Below are 20,519 nucleotides of genomic sequence, written 5' to 3'. Positions count from 1 at the left end.
GTAATCTTAACTATCCAGGAAGACCTGAAGATCTCAGTTCCAAGCCAGATGGGGCAGACAAATCCAAGAGACTATTTTTTTCCAGTTAAAATCAATTAAAAAGTTGGAAGCACGGTTTAAGTAGTAGAGTACCCACTTAGACAAGAGAACCAAGACTCAGTATGACACAAACAACCAGAACAAACAAAAAACACCAAAAATCATGCAAAAACAAATTACTTCTCTAATCTAGTATTTAATAACAGCTAATATTAATCTTAGTGTTAGTGCCCTATTATAGTAGTACATTCAGATCATTTATACTTTAAAGAGTAGAGGCTATACCGCAGAATTTCCCACATGTAAAAGCACATACCTTATTTATCATATTCAATGTGCACTCAAAAACAGCATCAAATATTTGAGGTATTTCAGCTGTTATATGTCCCCCTAACTTGTTGACAATAATGGCCATAGTACTAAGCACTTCTGGTTCTCTAGCAGCTGGGACATTTCTCTGGTAATCAATAAGAACTGCATCCAACAGAGGAGGAACAAAATTTTCAGCTACCTGTTTAAAAATAAAATTGTTACAGGTCTAGCCTTAGTAGTAACATAAACAACTAGGATATGCAGTGCTTTTAAGATTTAGGTCTCAGCCTTTGTAAATGGGAAAAATAGTCCAAGGCCCAGGACTGGCAAAAAAAAAAAAAAATCTTAAAATACTATTTATCCAAAAAAAAAAAGGGGGGGGCTGGGGATATGGCCTAGTGGCAAGAGTGCTTGTCTCGTATACATGAGGCCCTGGGTTCAATTCCCCAGCACCACATATATAGAAAATGGCCAGAAGTGGCGCTATGGTTCAAGTGGTAGGGTGCTAGCCTTGAGCAAAAAGAAGCCAGGGACAGTGCTCAGGCCCTGAGTCCAAGCCCCAAGACTGGCCAAAAAAAAAAAAAAAAAAAAAAAAAAGCGCTTTCTTTTTATCAGACCTCCTAAGGCTTGAATTTAGGATCTAAGTGCTGTCCTTGAGGTATTTTTTTTTTTAGCTCAAGAGTAGTGCTCAACACTTTGAGCTATACTCAACTTCTGGCAATCTTCACATCTGAGTAGCTAGAATTACAGATATGAGTTGGCAAAACACAACTCTTATCTCAGATTAATCAATCAGCAAGAAGCTGAAAGCGGAGGCATGGATTAAATAGTAGAGTACCAGTCAAAACTATGAGCTCAAGGGACTGGGAGTATAGTCTAGTGGTAGAATGCTTGCCTGGTAGAATGCTTGCCTTGTATACAGGACGCACTGGGTTTGATTCCTCAGCACCATACATACAGAAAAGGCCTCAAGTGGTACTGTGGCTCAAGTTATTAGCCTTGAGCAAAGGGAAGCCAGGGAAGCCAGGTCCAAAGTTCAAGCCCCAGGACTAGCCAAAAAAAAAAAAAGTATGGGCTCAAGATCCAAGAGTTGGGGATGCCTAGCACGCATAATGCCCTGGGTTTGATTCCTCAGTACCACTTACACAGAATGAGCCAAAAGTAGCGTATTGGTTCAAGGGGTAGAATGTTAGCCTTGAGCTAAAGAACCTCAGAAACAGTGCCCAGGCGAATTCAAGCAGCAGGACTAGCCAAATTTTTTTTTAAATCCCAGAGTTCAAGCCCCAGTACTGGTATCAGCCCTCACCACCACAAAAGTATCTTGGAGCTATATATCACTACCCACCATAGTGAGTAACAAATATTTGTGGAAAATGAAATATTAGTACTTCAGCATGAAAGTAGTAATCCAATAGTGTTGAAATTTGCAAAATTTGTATAGATACTACATTCTATAGAATGCACTATTACCAAAGAATAAAAGGCAAAATGTAATTTCACTCACCATCTGTGGATCATTGGATCGACTCACCCAACCAGATATTAACTTTAAGGTTTCCCTTTTTACGGTTCGCATACTTCTAATCAATGGTTGCTTTGTAACCATTTCACCTAAAACAATTAAGTAGAATCTAACTTAATCATTATTACAACTATTACTGTTCTTAGGTATATTGCAGACCCAACAAGTGTCTTTTATAGAACTTCTCAGAAAAAAATTAGTTTTAGACTAATGGGGGAAAGGCTAAGAGTAGATCAATTTTAAAGGTTCTGTTTATGATAAGCAATTACTCTACCATAAGTTGACTTATACTCCCTTCTTACCATCCCAAAACTAATCTTTAGGGCTGGGGATATAGCCTAGTGGCAAGAGTGCCTGCCTCGGATACACGAGGCCCTAGGTTCGATTCCCCAGCACCACATATACAGAAAACGGCCAGAAGCGGCGCTGTGGCTCAAGTGGCAGAGTGCTAGCCTTGAGCAAAAAAGAAGCCAGGGACAGTGCTCAGGCCCTGAGTCCAAGGCCCAGGACTGGCCAAAAAAAAAAAAAAAAAAAAAAACTAATCTTTAGAGGAAAAAAAAATTAGCTGTTTAGAGGTTGCTTTGGTTATCTGGTACATGGGAATCCCAGTTTGTTTTAAATGTTTAAGAAACACTGAAATTATGACCTGAAATAGTGAAGACAGAACTGGTGGTATAAAGAATTCTATCATTTTCAAAGAATTCAGAATCACCTACCATTAGCTTGGATAGCTGCAGAAATATTTTCACTGAGGCACTTATATACATTAAGCATATCTAAATAAATTCTTCCAAGCTGAATTACAAAGGGATGTCCAACAGCTTTGCAAGCTCTCACATTTGTTTTTAATATGCTACCAAGCTGCTTGACTGTTTCTGGATCTTTCAGTATATCCACATTCTGTGGAAGAAAAAAAATATCATTTATCAAGAGAATTACCCATGTAATTATTAAGATTAAAAACAATGCCTTGGGCTGGGGATGTGGCTTAGCCATGGAGTGCTTGCCTAGCGTGCATGAAGTCCTGGGTTCTCAGCATCACATACACAGAAAAGACTGGAAGGGGCACTGTGGCTCAAGAGGCAGAGTGCTAGCCTTGACCAAAAAGAAGCCAAGGACAGTGCTCAGACGGAGTCCCAACCCCCAGGACTGGCAAAACCAAAACCCAACAATGCCCACTTTTAAAAAAAGGTTTGGCACTGCTGGTGTTTGAATTCAGGGACTTGCATCTGCCAGGCAAGGTTTCTCTTGCTGAGTCACACCTTCAGCCCTCTTTTACACTGGTTATTTTTTTAAGTCTCATTTTTTTTTCCTTTGGGCCCATGGTGGACCAGGATCGACTTTATGCTTCCTGCTGTGTCTAGGGCATGCACCAGTATGCCCAGCTTCTGATGCAATGGAGTCTCAAGGACTCTTCTGCCTGGACTGACTTGGAATTGTGATTCTCTCAAACTCAGCTGCCCACTATATGGGGATAGCATGTAAGCACCATCATGTTCAGCTGCTGGTTGAGAAGTGATCTCCTGTGTCTGTTGGGCTAGCCTCAAACTGAGATCCTTAAGATTTTAGCCCTTCAGGTAGCTAGGATTATATAGGTATGAGCCACTGGTGCCAGCAAGAAATAATCAATTGTTTTTATTACCTAATCAATACATTTTCATTGTAGCAACCTATGAACAGGAAGGTAAAAGGAAAAATATTATAACTCACTTGTGTTATCAGTTACCCAGACAACTAACTACAGTGGTCTGGGAGTGCCTTCAGTTCCTGTGCTGTCACGTATATAGACATACGTGTATATTTTAAATGTTTTATTAGCATAAATTGTACAAAGATTAGATTATTTATTTTGTTTGTTTTGATTAACCAGTCCTAGGGCTTGGACTCAGCCTGAGCACTGTCTCCCTAGCTTCTTGTTGCTCAAGGCTAGCACTCTTACCACCTAAGCCACAGCGACACTTACGTCTTTTTCTATGTATGTGATGCTGAGGAATCAAACCCATGGCTTCATGTATGTGAGGCAAGCACTCTACCGATAGGCCATATTCCCAGCCCCCCCTCCTCATTTTTAACTTCTTGATGTTTAACTGTGCTGTTTGTTTTTTTTTGTTTTGTTTTTTCCAGTCCTGGGCCTTAGACTCAGGGCCTGAGCCTTGTCCCAGGCTTCTTTTTGCTCAACGCTAGCACTTACCACTTGAGCCACAGCACCACTTCTGGCTGTTTTCTATATATATGGTGCTGGGGAATTGAACCCAGGACTTCATATGTATGAGGCAAGCGCTCTTGCCACTAGGCCATATTCCCAGCCCCTAACTGTGCTGTTTGTATACATATATACTTCTATAATCTTCAGTCCCATACTTGTTTTTCCCCTCCCTCTTACTGATTCAAACATATTTTTCTGTGTATGATTTCAATGGTTGGATAAAGATATTGATGTATTTGAAAAACAAAAACATTGCCTCCTTTATCCCAAACCACTGTCCTACTTTGAACACTAATGATAGCACAAATACCAAATTCACCTTTGGGGTGGGGTTGTATCTTCATAGGAGAGCATGAGCTTTGCATGTATAAATCCTAGCATCAATCCTTAGCACCATAAATATAACAGAATGATATATTCCAAGAACAAAATGATATAATCATTTTAAGATCAAAATAGGAAAAAACAAATTCCTTCAGTGTTTTAACTGTGCAAAATCACAGATAAATGCACATATGAAAGAGGGCATAAATTTCACAAGTACTGAGATTATTCAGGCACTGGTAGTGGTTCACACATGTAATCCTAGCTAATAATGAAGTAACCATTGAAAAGATCTTCACAAAAAGTGAAATCATATTTTAATAATTTTCACTGGCTTAGTGGTAGAGTGCTTGGTTAGTATTATGCATGAAGCACTGGGTTCAATTCCTCGGTATTGCATTAAAATAAAGGCCGAAAGTGGCCCTGAGGCTCAAGTGGTATTGTGCTAGCCTTGAGCAAAAGAAGCTCAGGGACAGTGCCCAGGCCCTGGGCTCAAGGCTCAGGACTGCCCCCACCCCTACCATCAGCTCAACCACTAGCATTAGTGCATGCATAGCAAGAACAAAACTAGAGTTCAAAACCCAATTCCATTAAAAAAAAAAATTAAGTTCAAAAAGTACCAAACATATACAAACTCAAAACACGGAAATCACTACTAATATTTAACCTCTTTACAATTTAAAAACAAAAGAATGAAACTTACTTTGGTTGCCTGCTGGATTATACTATCCCACACTTGATTGGGGAGTAGCATGTATTTTTCTATCAAATGTTCTTGGACTGTTTGGTCTGTCTGAGCACCAATCATGTATCCCACAGCTTCATAAAATGTATGAACCTATATATAAAAATACATATTTTAACTTTCACATGCATATTCACCTTGAAATACTAAAATTGATGTAGGCTAAAAGCCTAATAAGCTTGTTAGCTCACTGCTAAAATTTCTCACAGAAACACTTGAATGGAACACAATATGGCACTCTACTGCCATTAGTAAGTTTACTTCAATGCTAGCACATTGATCACATACCTGCTGAGGCTGAAGATCACAAATTATAGTGTTAATGTTGTTCAAAATCTCATCAATAAACGGCATCACTTCTCCAACCTGAACCTGAACAAAATGCCTGCGGCATTTTTGAGCTATTTTGATGAAAGTATCACAAGCCATGTCCTGGACTCCATCATGGGTCTCTAACAAAACAAAAATTTATGTATTTTGTTCTACAAAATTTAACAGAACTTAAAAAGAAAATTAAAAGAAGAAATTTACCATGCATGAATTCAAACAGCTTGTTAACTACTGTCTTCAAAAACTTCCAGTGAGCTCTTAAAAATCTTGGATATTGACCTACTATGTACATGATATTTGATGCAATAATTGCTTTATTATCTTTGCCTCTTTTCTGTTCACATAATCCTAATAGATCCTGTAAAAGGAAACAAATTTAGGCTTCATACCGTAAAAAATTTCTACCTACTGCTATTTCATATGTATTTGTCACATACCTTTATAACAGTAACAAGAAACCGTTTTTCATCCTCTTCATGCATTGCTCCACTAATGGAGCCTATTGCCCAACATAACGTATTCAAATTCTTCCAAGACCATTCTGTACCATTCACCTGATTGTGAAGTTTCTCAGTCATTATTCTTTCTGTATCTACATAATCCAGATGAGTAAGGTAAACTACAAAAAAGGAAAGGTTCCAAATATTACCAAGTACAAAACTTAGTGTATCAAAAACTTATTTACTGAAGGTTAACAGTGTACTAATAATAAACATTGGTACTATAATATTCAGCCAAATACATTAGCCTAAAAGTATTTCCACTTATGAATACATGCAGAAAGGTGAAGGGTAAATTAATGTATTTGCTAACTCACCTAATGTCTCTCTCATATTCTTATACAAATTTATGGAATCTGTATCTTTCATGAATTCTCTCACCACTTCTCCCTGATCGTTTTCTACAACCAGTACTTCCTCTGGTTTAGCCATTCGACTAACCATCAATAAACGAACCTATTCATAAATAAAACAATCAAGAATAATCTGTTAGGTGTTTGCAATTGTAGAATTCAAAGAAGATATTTTTTTAAGGCATACAGTTACATATTTTTACCATACTAAACCAAAATCATTCTCACAAAAAGATCACGGTTCAAAGCCAGCCCTAGCAGGAAAGTCTGTGAGACTTTTCTCTACGTTTAGCCACCAAAAAATCGGAAGTGATGCTGTGGCTCAAATGGCAGTGTGCTAACCTTGAGCTGAAGGGCACAGGGATCGCACCCAGGCCTAGAGTTCAAGCCCCACGACCAATGAACAATTTTGCCTCTATGTGTCAGACAGTACTGATGTTTGAACTCCCAGACTCATGCATTTGGCCTATTACTTTTTACTCAAGGCTAGTATTCTACCCTGTGTGGCACACCTCTACATTCTGGCCTTTTTTATTTTAGGTGCAGGCCCGGATGCTGTCCCTTAACCTTTTCCTTCATGGCTAGTACTCTAGCACTTAGATCTAGATTTTTGGTTAATTGGAGTTAAGAGTCACATGGACTTTCCTGCTCGGGCTGACTCTTGAATGCAATTCTCAAATGTCAGCTTCTTCATTGGCTAGAATTACAGGTGTTAGCCAGTGGCATGGCTCAATTTCTGTATTATGCTGGTTAATTGCAGAATTGCTACCCAGGTTGAATTTAAACTTCGATCCTCAGATATTTCAACATCCGAAGTATCTAAGTGTTATTTAAGCACTGTCACCCTGCTAAACTATCAAAGAGAATTTAAATATAACATGGCAACACTGTTTTGTTTTAAAGCATATTTTACAGCAGTTTCCTATTTACCATTCTCAGACTGATTCAGTAGGTTGGCTGAGAGTCAATGTGATAATGATGCTGGGACAGGGATTATACTTTGAGACATGCAGCTCTTAAACTATTGTACATATTCAAAATTTGTTTAGAAGTTGCCTGATTCCTTTTGCAGTTTATCAATTCAAACAACATTAGTGAAAGCATTTTCATTTAGTTCAAAATTAAAATATGCAATAGAAATATTCAACCTTTCTACTGTTACCTTTGACAAAACAGGCAAATACAGCTGCCTCCTGGGAGGAACATCAAAATGCTGACTTCCAGATAGTAATGGAGAAGCAGATGTAGAAAATGGGCTCTCTCTATACAGTTCAGCTGCCAGATGATTCCAGTATTCAAGACAAATCTTAAAGATTTCAGTTTCTTCCACTTCAGATACCAACAACATATAATGAAGGGCCTACGTGTAAAATCAATGACATTAAGTAATTGTTAACACTCTGGCCAACTCCAAGCTGCCTCTTGCCACTTTATTCTTTTTTGAGATTGCATGTTAATATGTACCTCAAGATGACTTAAATTGGCTATCTTCCTGCTACTCTAGCAGAACAGATGTGCAGTACTATACCTACCTTGCTTTTTGAGACATGGAAGCCATGAACCACTCTTTGGGGGGTGAGGGAGCCAGCTCTGGGGCCTGAACTCAAGGCCGGGGCACTGTCCCTGAGCTTTTGTTCAAGGCTAACATTCTATCACTTAGGCCACAGCGCCGCTTCTAGATTTTTCTGTTTATATGGTACTGAGGAATCAAACCCAGGGCTTCATTCATGCTAGACAAGCACTCTACAACTAAGCCATATTTAAGTTCACATTTTGTTTATTTAAAAAGGTAAAAATATGGGCTGAGAATGTGGCCTAGTGGTAGAGTGTTTGCTTTGCATACATGAAGCCCTGGGATTGATTACTCAGCACCACATATATATAAAAAGTCAAAAGTGGCACTGTGGCAAGTGGCAGAGTGCTATTCTGTATGTTCATCCACTGGAATGAATATTCAACTGTAAATTACAGATACAGGTTATAGCAGTTATCTTGAAAACACCATGTTACCATGTTAACTTCAAGAAGCCACAAAGGTCATATATGTGTTTTAATTTATATGAAGTGTAACATGAAAATACAGAGATAGAAAACAATGTAGTTCTTTCTAGAATGTAAATGGAGACTAGAATGGGCCAATTTCATGGGTACATGGCTTCTTATCTGAGGAAAATTCTTTGGAACTGGGTTACACTAACAAAACATTGTTAAATGCATTAAAATGTCCCCGAATTGCATCCGTTTCATGAATATGCTTATGTGAATTACATCTCAATTACTTCAAGTCTTTGAATTTTCAATCTTAGAAATAACATGCCTAATGAATCTAATTGTTTTAAGACAGTCTCACACTATGTGGCCCAAGTTGACCTTTAAATTTCTATCTTCCTCCACATACTTTTGTTCCCAGGAGTTTGTCACCAAGTCCAGTGAAAATATGATTATAAATGTTTAATGTTAGCTTTACAGAAAATACAAAACCAGGAAATGGCTTATAATGCACAAGAAAAGGTAAGAAGAAATCTCAAAGGGCATCTTTGAAGAAAGGCACATGTTTATAGCTTTTGTTTTATTATGTAGCAAATTTCAGGTACCAAGAATCCACAACAGTTACCTCCATGAGTGTTTCCCTGAGATTAAGTCTTTTCTCTATAAGTTGACCATGTTCTTTAAGAAAGGTGCAGAGAAATAAACTGAGATTTTGAATAAAGTTCTGTTCATCATCTTTTCCATTCGAGTATGCAAGTCGAATATTAGTATTTAAAGGAAGCATCTGTAAAGTTAAAGTTGATTATTATTGTCTATCCTATAAACCTAATAAAAGACATTATTTTAAGCTCTATGATTACAAAATTATTTTTTTTCCTTCTTTTTGCTAGTCCTGGGGCTTGATCTCACAGCCTGGGCACTGTCCCTGAGCTCCTTTTGAGCAAGAGCTCAAGTGCTCTTACCACCCATTTAATTGACAGCATCATTTCTGGCATTTTCTGTTTATGTGGTACTGAGGTCAAACATAGGGCTACATGCATTTTAGGCAAGCCCAGCCCCTCAAAATCCATCTTCTAAGATTAGGTCTGATATACTGTTTATATAACTTGGATCGATTTTTTTCTTTTATTTCTTTTCACATCAGATGGGTAACATGCCTGTGTTGTAACAAAGTTTGAGGGAGGCACATGTCACACAGGCATGTGAGAACTTAATTGCCACACTTAAGAACTGTAAAGTTTCAGAATTTTAATTTTTCTAAAGGAAGAAATGGAAAGAAACCAAGCCAGAGAAAGAGAGGTTTGAGGATGTGGCTCAAGTGATACATAGAATACTTAAGACCCTGGATTCAAACTACTGGATTCAAAATAAGAAAGAAAAATAGAAAAGCAGTGGATAGGAAGAGCCACATTTCACATAATGCAGTAACTGCTTTTAATGTTTTAACTTTTCCCTGCTAAGTGACACTGAAAATGCAAAAAGTCAATCCACCCAGATTTAAAAATAGTAATATGGCATTAGAATTGTTTTTCCTAATTACTTCTGAGACAATTAGTCATGCTGGGACAGAACTTCTCAAAGTTTGAGGTTTCACTAGCAATCAGAAAAACACACTGAGGGCAGTTCTCACAGTAGTTTCCAAATTTTTCTTATATATTTCAAAAAAATTGGGGCTGGGGCTATGGCCTAGTGTCAAGAGTGCTCGCCTCGTATACATGAAGCCCTGGGTTCAATTCCCCAGCACCACATATACAGAAAATGGCTAGAAGTGGCGCTGTGGCTCAAGTGGCGGAGTGCTAGCCTTGAGCAAGAAGAAGCCAGGGACAGTGCTCAGGCCCTGAGTCCAAGGCCCAGGACTGCCAAAAAAAAAAAAAAAAAAGAATAACTACAGATTTTATATAATAAATATAAAAGCAATTTGTGATAACACAGTTCAACGTGACCCAATTTGCAGGATACCAGTGTATTACCTGTTTTAGCTGCATCATTGTCAATGTAAATAGTGTTACAAACTGTTCTTCATATTGGCTTACACTCACACCAGCAATCTCAGTGAGGCACTTTAGAGAAACATTTCGAAACATTGGAACATTCAGGAACTATGTTTGCAAAAATTAAAAAAAAAAAGGGAGAAAAGCAAAAATATTAAATGACACAAAATACCTGAAATTAACACAGGGAAGTTGCTGTTATCGAAAACAAGGAAACAATGGATGAGTGATGAAATTTATTTTGTGCATCAACACACACACACATTTTGTTAACTTTATAATCTACCAATGTATACTAAATGCCTTCGGAACATTGTTATCGTTATTATAAAGGAATTAGTTATGTGAGTCAAGTAAAGAGTACAGTTCTTTTCCCACAAGATCACCTTTTCCTTCTCTCTCCCAGGTTTTTTTTTTTTTTTTTTTTTTTTGGCCAGTCCTGGGGCTTGGACTCAGGGCTGAGCGCTGTCCCTGGCTTCTTTTTGCTCAAGGCCAGCACTCTGCCACTTGAGCCACAGCTCCACTTCTGGCCGTTTTCTGTGTATGTGGTGCTGGGGAATCGAACCCAGGGCCTCATGTATACGAGGCAAGCTCTCTTGCCACTAGGCCATATCCCCAGCCCCTCTCTCTCCCAGTTTTTCCCCCAACCACACTTTCAACTGTTTCTAATGCGTATCACTGCTGCATTTGTTCACCCTTTCTCCCTCCATTTCTGTGCCCTCCTCCTTACTCTCTCAAAGACTATAGATAAACAAGACAAAAAGAAAACAGAAACAGTAACAAAGAGAAAATACCTCTTGTTTCAATTTCCTGGAATTCATTTCAATATTTTTTATGATCAGATCCACATTATTGTGCCTTTGTGTTCCTCACCTAAGAGTATATCCCTCCTTTGTCTCATTGTGTGTGAATAAAAGGGCTTTTCTGTAGTAACGGGTATCAATCAAATCCGAGACTTCAAGTGTTAGGCTAAGTGCTCTTTTACGTGAACCATGTCCCCAGCCCTTTTGTTTGTACTATTTGTTTTTTTGCTGGTCCTGGTGCTTGAATTCAGGGCCCTCTGAGCTTTTATATTCAAGACTAGTGCTCTACTACCTGAACCATAGCTCCACTTCTGGATTTATTCCCAGCCCTGTATTTCTTTTTTGTAACTGAAGATGAGAGTCTCATGAACTCTATCAAGCTTAAGGTCAAACTGTGATCCTCAATCTCAGTTCCGGAGTAGCTACAATTACAGGTGTGAGCCACCAGCACCCAGCTTGTACTCCCCCCCCAGTCCTGGGGCTTGAACTTGGGGCCTGTGGACTGTCCCTGAACCTCTTTGTGCTCCAGACTACCACAGTATACACTTAAGATCTACAATGCTACTTCTGGTTTTCTGTAGTTAATTGGAGATATGATCTTAGGAACTTTCCTGCCTGACCTGACTTCCAACCATCATCTCAGCCTCCTGAGTAGCTAGGATTACAGGCATGAGCCACCAGCACCATTCTGTACTTTTTTGAGATGGTGTCTCACCTAACTTTACCCAGGCTCATAACAGATCTAGAGACCGTTCTCCCCAAACCTGGCAAATACTACCATATCCAGCTATAATATACTTTCTTCTGATGTGTCCAGTCATTTGAAAAGCAAAGTTACTTACAAACATGTGCTCAACTTAGTATATGACTTTCAAGGATATCATGAACAAGACCCAACACTTTGACTGCTCAAGTCTTTAAGGGATAATTAGCATAAGCAGGATTGGAAGTTGTGTATGCCACTTGTAGATGGCATTTTGCTAAGTACTAAAAATAAGAAGTAGACAGGAGGACTGGCTCAAGTAGTAGAGCACTGGTTGTGAGTAAATAAGCAAGTAAGAGCATGAAATCTAAGTTCAAGTCCCAGTATCAGCATGATGAGACAGACAGTGACAGAAATGAATTGGTGTCACCTGTTATCCCACACACAGAGGCTGAGGTAGGATCACTGTGGAACATAAAGAATTTTAAAAAACAAAACTTAACAAAACCCAAAATGAAAAAGTCCACAGACCTTGAACTAAAAATAAAAAGTATTACAAAGTTACAAAAGTCTCCTTTCATGTTATTCAATATGTACCTTATTCATTATATCTTTCAAAATTCCACATGATGGAATAATAATAGGATTTTTCTTTTGTTTTGTTTTCTGCTTTTAATTTTGCTTTGCCAAGTCTGAGCAAGTGCTTTGGCATCTTTTCTCTGAATTTTGAGACAAGGTGCCACTATGTAGTTTGGGTTGGCATTGAACTAACTATACAGCTCAGTCTGGCCTCAAAGTCACAACTGCCTCCTCAGTGATGGTACTATAGGTATGTGCTACCAACCAAGCCTCAGGATTTTGAGATTCATGAGAAACAATTACTAGCTACAACCATTCTGAATAAAAGGAAACAAACAGTTTCCAAGACAAAAGGATATTATTGTACTAGTGACCAGAACTGCAATGAATTCATTTTACCTTATAAATTAATGTGCTGATTAACTTGGTCTCAAAAATATACCCCAGTGGAATCCAGTTCAGGAATCTCAGCAGTGTTTCCAAGGTTGCATGTACAAGTGGAGCATTTTGAGAATTTTCCTGGTAACAAAAATATCTGTTAATAATTATTTTCCACTAATTTTTTGTTTTTTCAGGGGATGGGGGGCAGTCCTAAGCTTTGAAATCAGGGCCTGGGTAGTTACTAAGCATTTTGTGTTCAAGGCTAGTGCTCTTACACCATGAGCCATATCTCTACTTCCAGCATTTTGGTGGTTAATTGGCAATAGTCTAATTGGAGTTTCATGGACTTTCCTGCCTAGGCTCATAACCCTCAAATCTGTTTGTTTAGTACCTAGGATTGCAGGCATGAGCCACCAACACCTGGTTAATAATCTTAAAGTGAAATTTAAAGCACTTACCATTACAAACTGACAAAGTTGAAATATTTGTGAGAACTCATTGCACATGCTAAAAAAACAAACAAACACATCAGGCTTATAAGACAGAAATATACCCTAGTAATATACAATTTAATAAAAAAGAATAACTCAATGAAAGACACATCTGTAATTCTAGCACTAGAGGCAGATGGAGTTCAAGGATAGATTGGGCTACATGGCAGACTTTCTCACAAACAAAAACAAAGAAAAAAATTAAGACCCTCCCCTCAAGGTCACAAAAAGCTCAATGAAAAACCTCAGCAATCTGGTCAATCAGATGGTTTCTATTAGAACATATGTAAAACATCAATAAAGTTTGCAAGTCATTAAAAATTACAATTAAGAGTCAGGTATAGTCTGGGTATATTCATATCACAACAGCACTGAGGAGGCTCAAAAAGGAGGATCATGGGTTTGGGGCCATCCTGAATTACTAAGAGGGATATAGGTTAGCTTAAACTACAGCAAAACTGTCTTAAAAATAAAAAAAAAAACACTCAAATCAAATTATAATCACTTTCCATGACCATTTAATGAGATAAGGATTATAGAAGTATAGTGACCAACAACTAGCTACATTTGCTCTTTGAAGGTTTACCTAGGACTAGGAATGTGGCTCAGGGTTAGAGTGCTTGCCAAGCATGCATAAAACCCTGGGTTTGATTCCTCAGTACCACATAAACAGAGAAGGCGGGAAGTGGTGCTGTAGCTCAAATGGTAGAGGGCTGGCCTTGAGTACAGAGAGGCTCAGGAACAGAGCCCAGGTCCTGAGTTCAAGCCCCAGGACTGGCACAAAAAAAAAAAAAAAAAAGGATTTACCTATCAAAACTGCTACTGTCACAATACATTTCCTATCTTACAAGGTATATAAAGAGGGGCTGGAAATGTGGTTTAGTGGTAGAGTGCTTGCCTAGCATACATGAAAGCCCTGGATTTGATTTCTCAGCACCACATAAACAGAAAAAGCCAAGTGGTGCTGTGGTTCAAGTGGTAAAGTGCTAGACTTGAGGAAAAAAAAAAAAAAAAAAAAGAAGCCAGGACAGCGCTCAGGCCCTAAGTCCAAGCCCTGGGATGGCCGGGAAAAAAAAAAAAAGGGGGGGGGGATGTTAAAAAAAAGAAAACACAAACTATTCTAACAGTGTAGTTCTTTCAATGGTGTAAATCAGGTTAGTCCCTTTAAGAAGTCAAAAATGGTAAGGCTTCCCAAAACTTATATTAAGTGTCTTTAAAAGGTAGATTGTACCCCTTTTCAGCAAAGAATATTCAGACCTTTAGAAGATGCATAAAGCCATGAATATACTGAACCCTATAAATTTTGATCCTTTCTCTTGTTATCAAGTTATACCAACTGAAACACAGTAAGAGTAACAACAAATAATAAATCAGAACAATTGTGTAAACTCTTTCAAAATGTCCCAATGTATTCCTACCTTAAATAAAAAGTACTTTCTTTGTCCTATCTGAATTCTTGGGACAATTTCTCGGCTTTGAACGCATTATCAAGTAAAATAAGGGTTACTTAAATAAAACCTAACTATTGTAATACTAACAAAAGTACAGGTTGTAATGAGATGGCTAAATAGGGTATGTAGACACACACAGTATACACACCCACCCTGAACAAGGAATGATTTGTTTCAGGTGGGCTGGTCTAAGACTTCATTCCACTATGCAAACTGTGTCAAACAAAGTAAGCCTATTATAAATGGAAGAGTACAACTACATATCCAATCCTTTAAAAGTACTCTATAATTCAAAAGAGGGTAAAAATGTAAACTTTTCCTGTTTGGAATTATTTTGAGGACTTATGTATTTGTCCAGACTGACCTATAACAATGCTCCCAATTATTAGATTATAAGCACAAGATACGCCTGAGTTAAATACATTGTTTGGGGGCTGGGAATATGGCCTGGTAGTAGAGTGCTTGCCTTGTATACATGAAGCCCTGGGTTCATTCCTCAGCACCACATATATAGAAAAGGCCAGAAGGGGTGCTGTGGCTCAAGTGATAAGAGTGTTAGCCTTGAGCAAAAAGAAGCCAGGGACAGTGCTCAGGCCCGGAGTCCCAAGCCCCAGTACTGACAAACAAACAAACAGAAAACAAACATTGGTTTTGGTGTTTTTTTGTGTTTTTTTTTTTTTTTGGGGGGGGGGGGTGTCTTGGGACTTAAAATCTGGGCACTTGAACTATGGGCCTGGGCACTGTCCCTAAGTTTTTTTTGCTCAAAGTTAGCACTCTACCACTTGAGCCACAATGCCACTTCCGGCTCTTTCTGTTTATGTGGTACTGAGGAATCGAATCCAGGGCTTCGTGGATGCTAAACAAGCACTCTACCACTAAGCCACATTCCCAGCCTTAGATATCTCTTAAAGGTAAAAGGTTGTTGTGTTCTTAATGACTGGAACAATTAATGTACACCTACAGTTTATGTAGATTACTTACTACTTTAGGTAAAGCCTGGAACATTCCATACGATATAAGGGAACTGACAAGATGCAGGGGTAGTACAAATTAAGATGACATTTGAACATAAATGATTTCCTTGCAATCTCAAAGAAGTATGACATCTTTTTTTTTTTTTTTTTTTTTTTTTTTTTTTTTTTTTTTTTTGGCCAGTCCTGGGCCTTGGACTCAGGGCCTGAGCACTGTCCCTGGCTTCTTCCCGCTCAAGGCTAGCACTCTGCCACTTGAGCCACAGCGCCGCTTCTGGCCGTTTTCTGTATATGTGGTGCTGGGGAATCGAACCTAGGGCCTCGTGTATCCGAGGCAGGCACTCTTGCCACTAGGCTATATCCCCAGCCCGAAGTATGACATCTTAACATTACATACTTTTATATCCGTCACATTTAATTTGCTTTATAACTATTTTTCAACTTGTAATTGAAAACACTGCTGATTATACTTCAGTAAATATTTATAATTTACCTCCAAATTGCTTGGAATAACTTGAAAACTTTTTTTGAAATTCCAAAACATAATTATTACTTGCCTGTCTTTTAAATGCTTTGCTTTCACTTGGGTTATCTGTCCACTAGAAAAATCAAATACTTCTTCACTCAAGAGTTTCAGAATCACCATATTATTTTGACAAAGACTTTCGCTGGTCCTACTTGCTCCAACAATGTCACTGATAAAAGTTGGCCAATGCTTAGGCCATTCTTGTTTAAGTATCTAAAACAAGACATGAAGTATTAATTTCCTTTCTCAAAAGCAGTTAAAAAAAACCTTCAAAGAAATTGTACAATACTGACAAATAGAACTAAACATTAATCACTTTCTATCTTCCTTTACTGAATGACTATATCACACACTAGGTGGAAAACAAAATACAAAAGAAGCCATGTGTATTTTTTGTGTGCCCTAACTATACTTCTGTGGCTCAGAGCTGGTATTTTACAGTTTTATCCACACCTCTATTTACGAGTTTTTTCTTTTGTTTTGGGTTTTTGGGGGTGCTGGTCCTGGAGCTGTATGTGAGGTTTTTAGATCAAGACTAGTGCTCCACCACTTGACCCACAGCTTCACTTCTGGCTTTTTTGGTGGTTAATTGGAGAGTAAGAGACCTACCTTTCCTGCCTAAGCTGGCTACAAACTGAGATCTTCAGTTCTCAGTTCTCTTCAGTAGGTAATACAGGCATGAGCCACTGGCGGCCCTTTTAAATTTTTTAATTAATTAATTATTGCCAGTTCTGGGGCTTGAACTGGGCTTTGTACCTGCCTTGTGTAAAAGTAGGATTGAATAATCATCTGCTTACTAAAAGCTTAATGGGTTAGTAAATTGTACCATATCTGTAGCTATATTCTTTGGGGAGAACAAATACTTGTGTCACAATACTAGAGAAAACAGATCAATATAGATATTTAAAATTAGACTGCACAGAAAATTTACAAAAGATGGTATGCAGATCAATTACAATGATACCAAAAATCAAGGCAAATATATAAATGAAGATTGATATAGGCAACAAGGAAAAATGCATGTTTGAAGAAATGAGTCAAGAAGAATCCAAAAGCCTCACAAAAACCTGGTGATTGATACTAATACCATATTGATAGGTTTATAATACTTAATGATTTTTACCCAGAAATTAATACTAAATTCTAGTAGACCACTGCAGGGGTTATTAGCTTCAACAGTTAATAACCTACTTGATTTGAAAAAGTAGGTTTGAAGACTATGTTTAAATATTAAAGATTACAGAAACATTTAATTTTTTTTTTGAGGAAAGTTGAAAAGCTTACCTGGACAAGAATCATATTTAATTTCCCGATATAGACCTTTTCTTTCTAAGGAGAAAAAAAGATCAGATTAAATGACAGCCTAAAATAGAGTTGCCTGAAAAACAGTTCTATAAAAGTGCATGTTTGAGCTGGGAGCCAGTGGCTCACACCTGTAATCCTAGCTACTCAGGAGGCTGAGATCTGAAGATCGCAGTTTGAAGCCAGCCAGTTTCATGGGGACAGAAAAGTCCCCGTGAAACTCTATCTCAAAGTAACCACTCAAAAACTGGAAGTGGCACCGTGGCTGAAAGTGGTAGAGTGTTAGCCTTGAGTAAGAGCTCTCTCTGGCAGTGCCTAGGTGGCCCTGAATTGGAGCCTCAATATCGATTCCCCCCCAACCAAAAAAACCACAACAAACAAAATCTAAATGACTGGGCAATCTAAAAAAGAAACTTATTAATTCTTACCTCTACACAAGTTGGGTCAGAAGATGTCTTGATAATGAGGCCAACAACATACTTTTTTATTCCTATTAAAAAAATTGTACATTATGTCATAACAAATATCAAAACAAGTTATTCATGATAACCGAGGCTACACTATACCAATCACCAGATAATCTATTTCCTTTACATAAACTTGCCTGTGGAGAAAAGTCAGCAAAATTATTTTGACTAACATTTTATAACCAGTATTTTAGCTGTTCTGCATAGTTTTATTTTTCCATTAGAGAGAAATTTTGTATAGTCTCTCATTTCAGAATTCAAGCTTCATTAATGATTATCAGAAATACTTTGGAATAAAAACCAAGAGTATATATATTTTTAAATGTACATAATGAATAAAAAACCCATCAAATACTTTTGACACATGCAATAGATCTTCAGGACCTAGGGGTAAGCATGTTAATGGATGGTCTCATGGACTTTCTTGCTCATTACTATCATTAAAGCTCATTTTTGTCTGGTTTATATGTCTTTGGGAATATAAGGGGAGGCACAGAAATGGAGGGACAGGGCAAACAAAAGAAGCAATGGGGGACTGGGAATATGGCCTACTGGCAAGAGTGCTTGCCTTGTATACATGAAGCCCTGGGTCCGATTCCTCAGCACCACATATATAGAAAATGGCCAGAAGTGGCGCTGTGGCACAAGTGACAGAGTGCTAGCTTTGAGCAAAAAAAGAAGCCAGGGACAGTGCGCAGGCCCTGAGTTCAATCCAAGCCCCAGGACTGACCAAAAAAAAAAAAAAAGAAGCAGCAATGGTACTCACTTGACAGTATGTTGAAAATGAACTATACAACTTGTGGGTAGGATGGGAGGGAAAAATTGGAAAGAGGAAGGGGGTGACACTGTCTGAAAGGAAATGTATGCTTTTGCCTGACTTACGTAACTATAACTCCTGTTTCTAGCATTTTCAAAAAAAAATTTTTTTTAAAAAGCTCTTTAAGGGTTAGGAAGGTGGCTTAGTGGTAGAGTGCTTGCCTAGCATGTATAAAGCCCTGGGTTTGACTCCTCAGTACCACATAAATAGAAAAGGCCAGAAGTGGTACTATGGCTCAAGTGGTAGAGTGCTAGCTGTGAGCAAAAGAAGCTGAGGGACAATGCCCAGGCTCTGGGTTCAAGCCCCAGGGCTGTTCCCCCCCCCCCCCCCCCCGCCAATAAAAACTCTTTAAAAGCCAGAAGTAGGGCTGTGGCTCAAGTGGCAGAGCGCTAGCCTTGAGCAAAAAGAAGCCAGGGACAGTGCTCAGCCCCTGAGTCCAAGCCCCAGGACTGGCAAAAAAATAAAAATGAAAAAAAAGAAAAAGAGTGGGTCTAAAAAAGGAGGGATGTTTCTCTAAAGTCTCTCTTTTTTTTTATGGTGCCATCTTGGGGCTTGAACTCAGGGCTTGGGCACTGTCCTTGAGCTTTTACTTGCTCAAGACCAGGGCAAAAAAATAAAAATGAAAAAAAAGAAAAAGAGTGGGTCTAAAAAAGGAGGGATGTTTCTCTAAAGTCTCTCTTTTTTTTTATGGTGCCATCTTGGGGCTTGAACTCAGGGCTTGGGCACTGTCCTTGAGCTTTTACTTGCTCAAGACCAGTGCTCTACCACTGGAGCCACAGCTCCACTTCTTTTTTTTTTTTTTGAATGATTAACTAGAGATAAGAGCCAGGTGCTGGTGGCTCATGCCTGAAATCCTAGCTATTCAAGATGCTGAGATGTAAAAGATCGAGAGAGGTTCAAAGCCAGCTGGGCAAGAAAGTCTGTGAGACCCATACATCTCCAATTAACCACCAGAAAACCAGAAGTACCTTTGTAGCAAAAAGTGGTAGAGCACTACCCTTGAGCAAAAAAGCTCAGGAACAGTGCCTAAGTTTTTAAACTCTACTTTCACCATTTTTTCTGGAATTATGATCTATTGTGCCTACAATCTACCCATATCCACCCTTAAACCATCTCTATAATGATTTACATAAGGCCAACTACCATCCCCCCCCCCCAAAAAAAAAGCCATAAGGAGAGCTGTGGCTCAAATGGTAAGAACACTACCTCTAAGCAAAACAAAACAAAAAAATTTAACGTGCCTAGGTCTTGAGTTCAAGTGCATGAATGAACGAACACACACCCCATTTCAACCATGAGTTCTCCTCAAAGTTTTTTTTGTGTGTGTGTATGTGTAACCCGTGGGTAACCCACGGGTTACTATAGCACTAAGTTTCTAAAATTCATATGTCAACTTAGAATTCTACTGATCAATGTTCCCCAAGACTCTAATCTTAACATCAATGAAAACATCCTAAACTGGTGACACGGTGTATACTTAAATTCCCAAGGCCTGATGTTACATTTCTGATAACAACCCATCTCCTAAAATTCAATTTCAAAGTTAGCAGCCTGAACTTAATTCTTATTTGGAGGTACTGGAGTTTAGACTTAGGGATTTCCTCCTGCTGGCAGGTACCCTACCACTTGAACTAATCCCCTAACGCTGGCCCCCCTTTGTTGCTTTAGTTATTTTTAGGATCTTCATTTTACCCGTATTAACTATGATCTTTGGGTT

The 20,519-nt window shown here is 38.5% G+C and overlaps 1 protein-coding gene and 1 non-coding gene across 4 annotated transcripts in view; both read right to left on the bottom strand.

Moving 5' to 3' along the window:
• The window catches only part of Xpo1 (exportin 1), a 55,801-nt gene that overhangs the window by 7,826 nt on the left and 27,456 nt on the right, over window positions 1–20,519 (bottom strand). For all 3 annotated transcript variants that reach the window (XM_048352853.1, XM_048352851.1, XM_048352852.1), the window contains exons 5-20: window positions 17,947–18,008; window positions 17,501–17,545; window positions 16,248–16,429; window positions 13,236–13,284; window positions 12,796–12,915; window positions 10,291–10,419; window positions 8,946–9,104; window positions 7,494–7,691; window positions 6,296–6,434; window positions 5,916–6,097; window positions 5,680–5,836; window positions 5,437–5,600; window positions 5,107–5,241; window positions 2,590–2,773; window positions 1,856–1,962; window positions 356–550 (exon numbers count right to left, since the gene is read on the bottom strand). In XM_048352853.1, the coding sequence (XP_048208810.1) occupies window positions 356–550; window positions 1,856–1,962; window positions 2,590–2,773; window positions 5,107–5,241; window positions 5,437–5,600; window positions 5,680–5,836; window positions 5,916–6,097; window positions 6,296–6,434; window positions 7,494–7,691; window positions 8,946–9,104; window positions 10,291–10,419; window positions 12,796–12,915; window positions 13,236–13,284; window positions 16,248–16,429; window positions 17,501–17,545; window positions 17,947–18,008 (2,207 nt within the window). The remainder of the gene's footprint in view (window positions 1–355; window positions 551–1,855; window positions 1,963–2,589; window positions 2,774–5,106; window positions 5,242–5,436; window positions 5,601–5,679; window positions 5,837–5,915; window positions 6,098–6,295; window positions 6,435–7,493; window positions 7,692–8,945; window positions 9,105–10,290; window positions 10,420–12,795; window positions 12,916–13,235; window positions 13,285–16,247; window positions 16,430–17,500; window positions 17,546–17,946; window positions 18,009–20,519) is intronic.
• Window positions 9,459–9,560, bottom strand: LOC125356965. The gene has a single exon (XR_007212002.1). It is a non-coding gene; the product is annotated as a small nucleolar RNA U13 (small nucleolar RNA).

This window comes from Perognathus longimembris, chromosome 8, assembly GCF_023159225.1.
Source record: "Perognathus longimembris pacificus isolate PPM17 chromosome 8, ASM2315922v1, whole genome shotgun sequence".
Taxonomy (NCBI): domain Eukaryota; kingdom Metazoa; phylum Chordata; class Mammalia; order Rodentia; family Heteromyidae; genus Perognathus; species Perognathus longimembris.
Note: the sequence above shows the minus strand (reverse complement) of the source record. Positions and strands in the feature narration are given on the sequence as shown.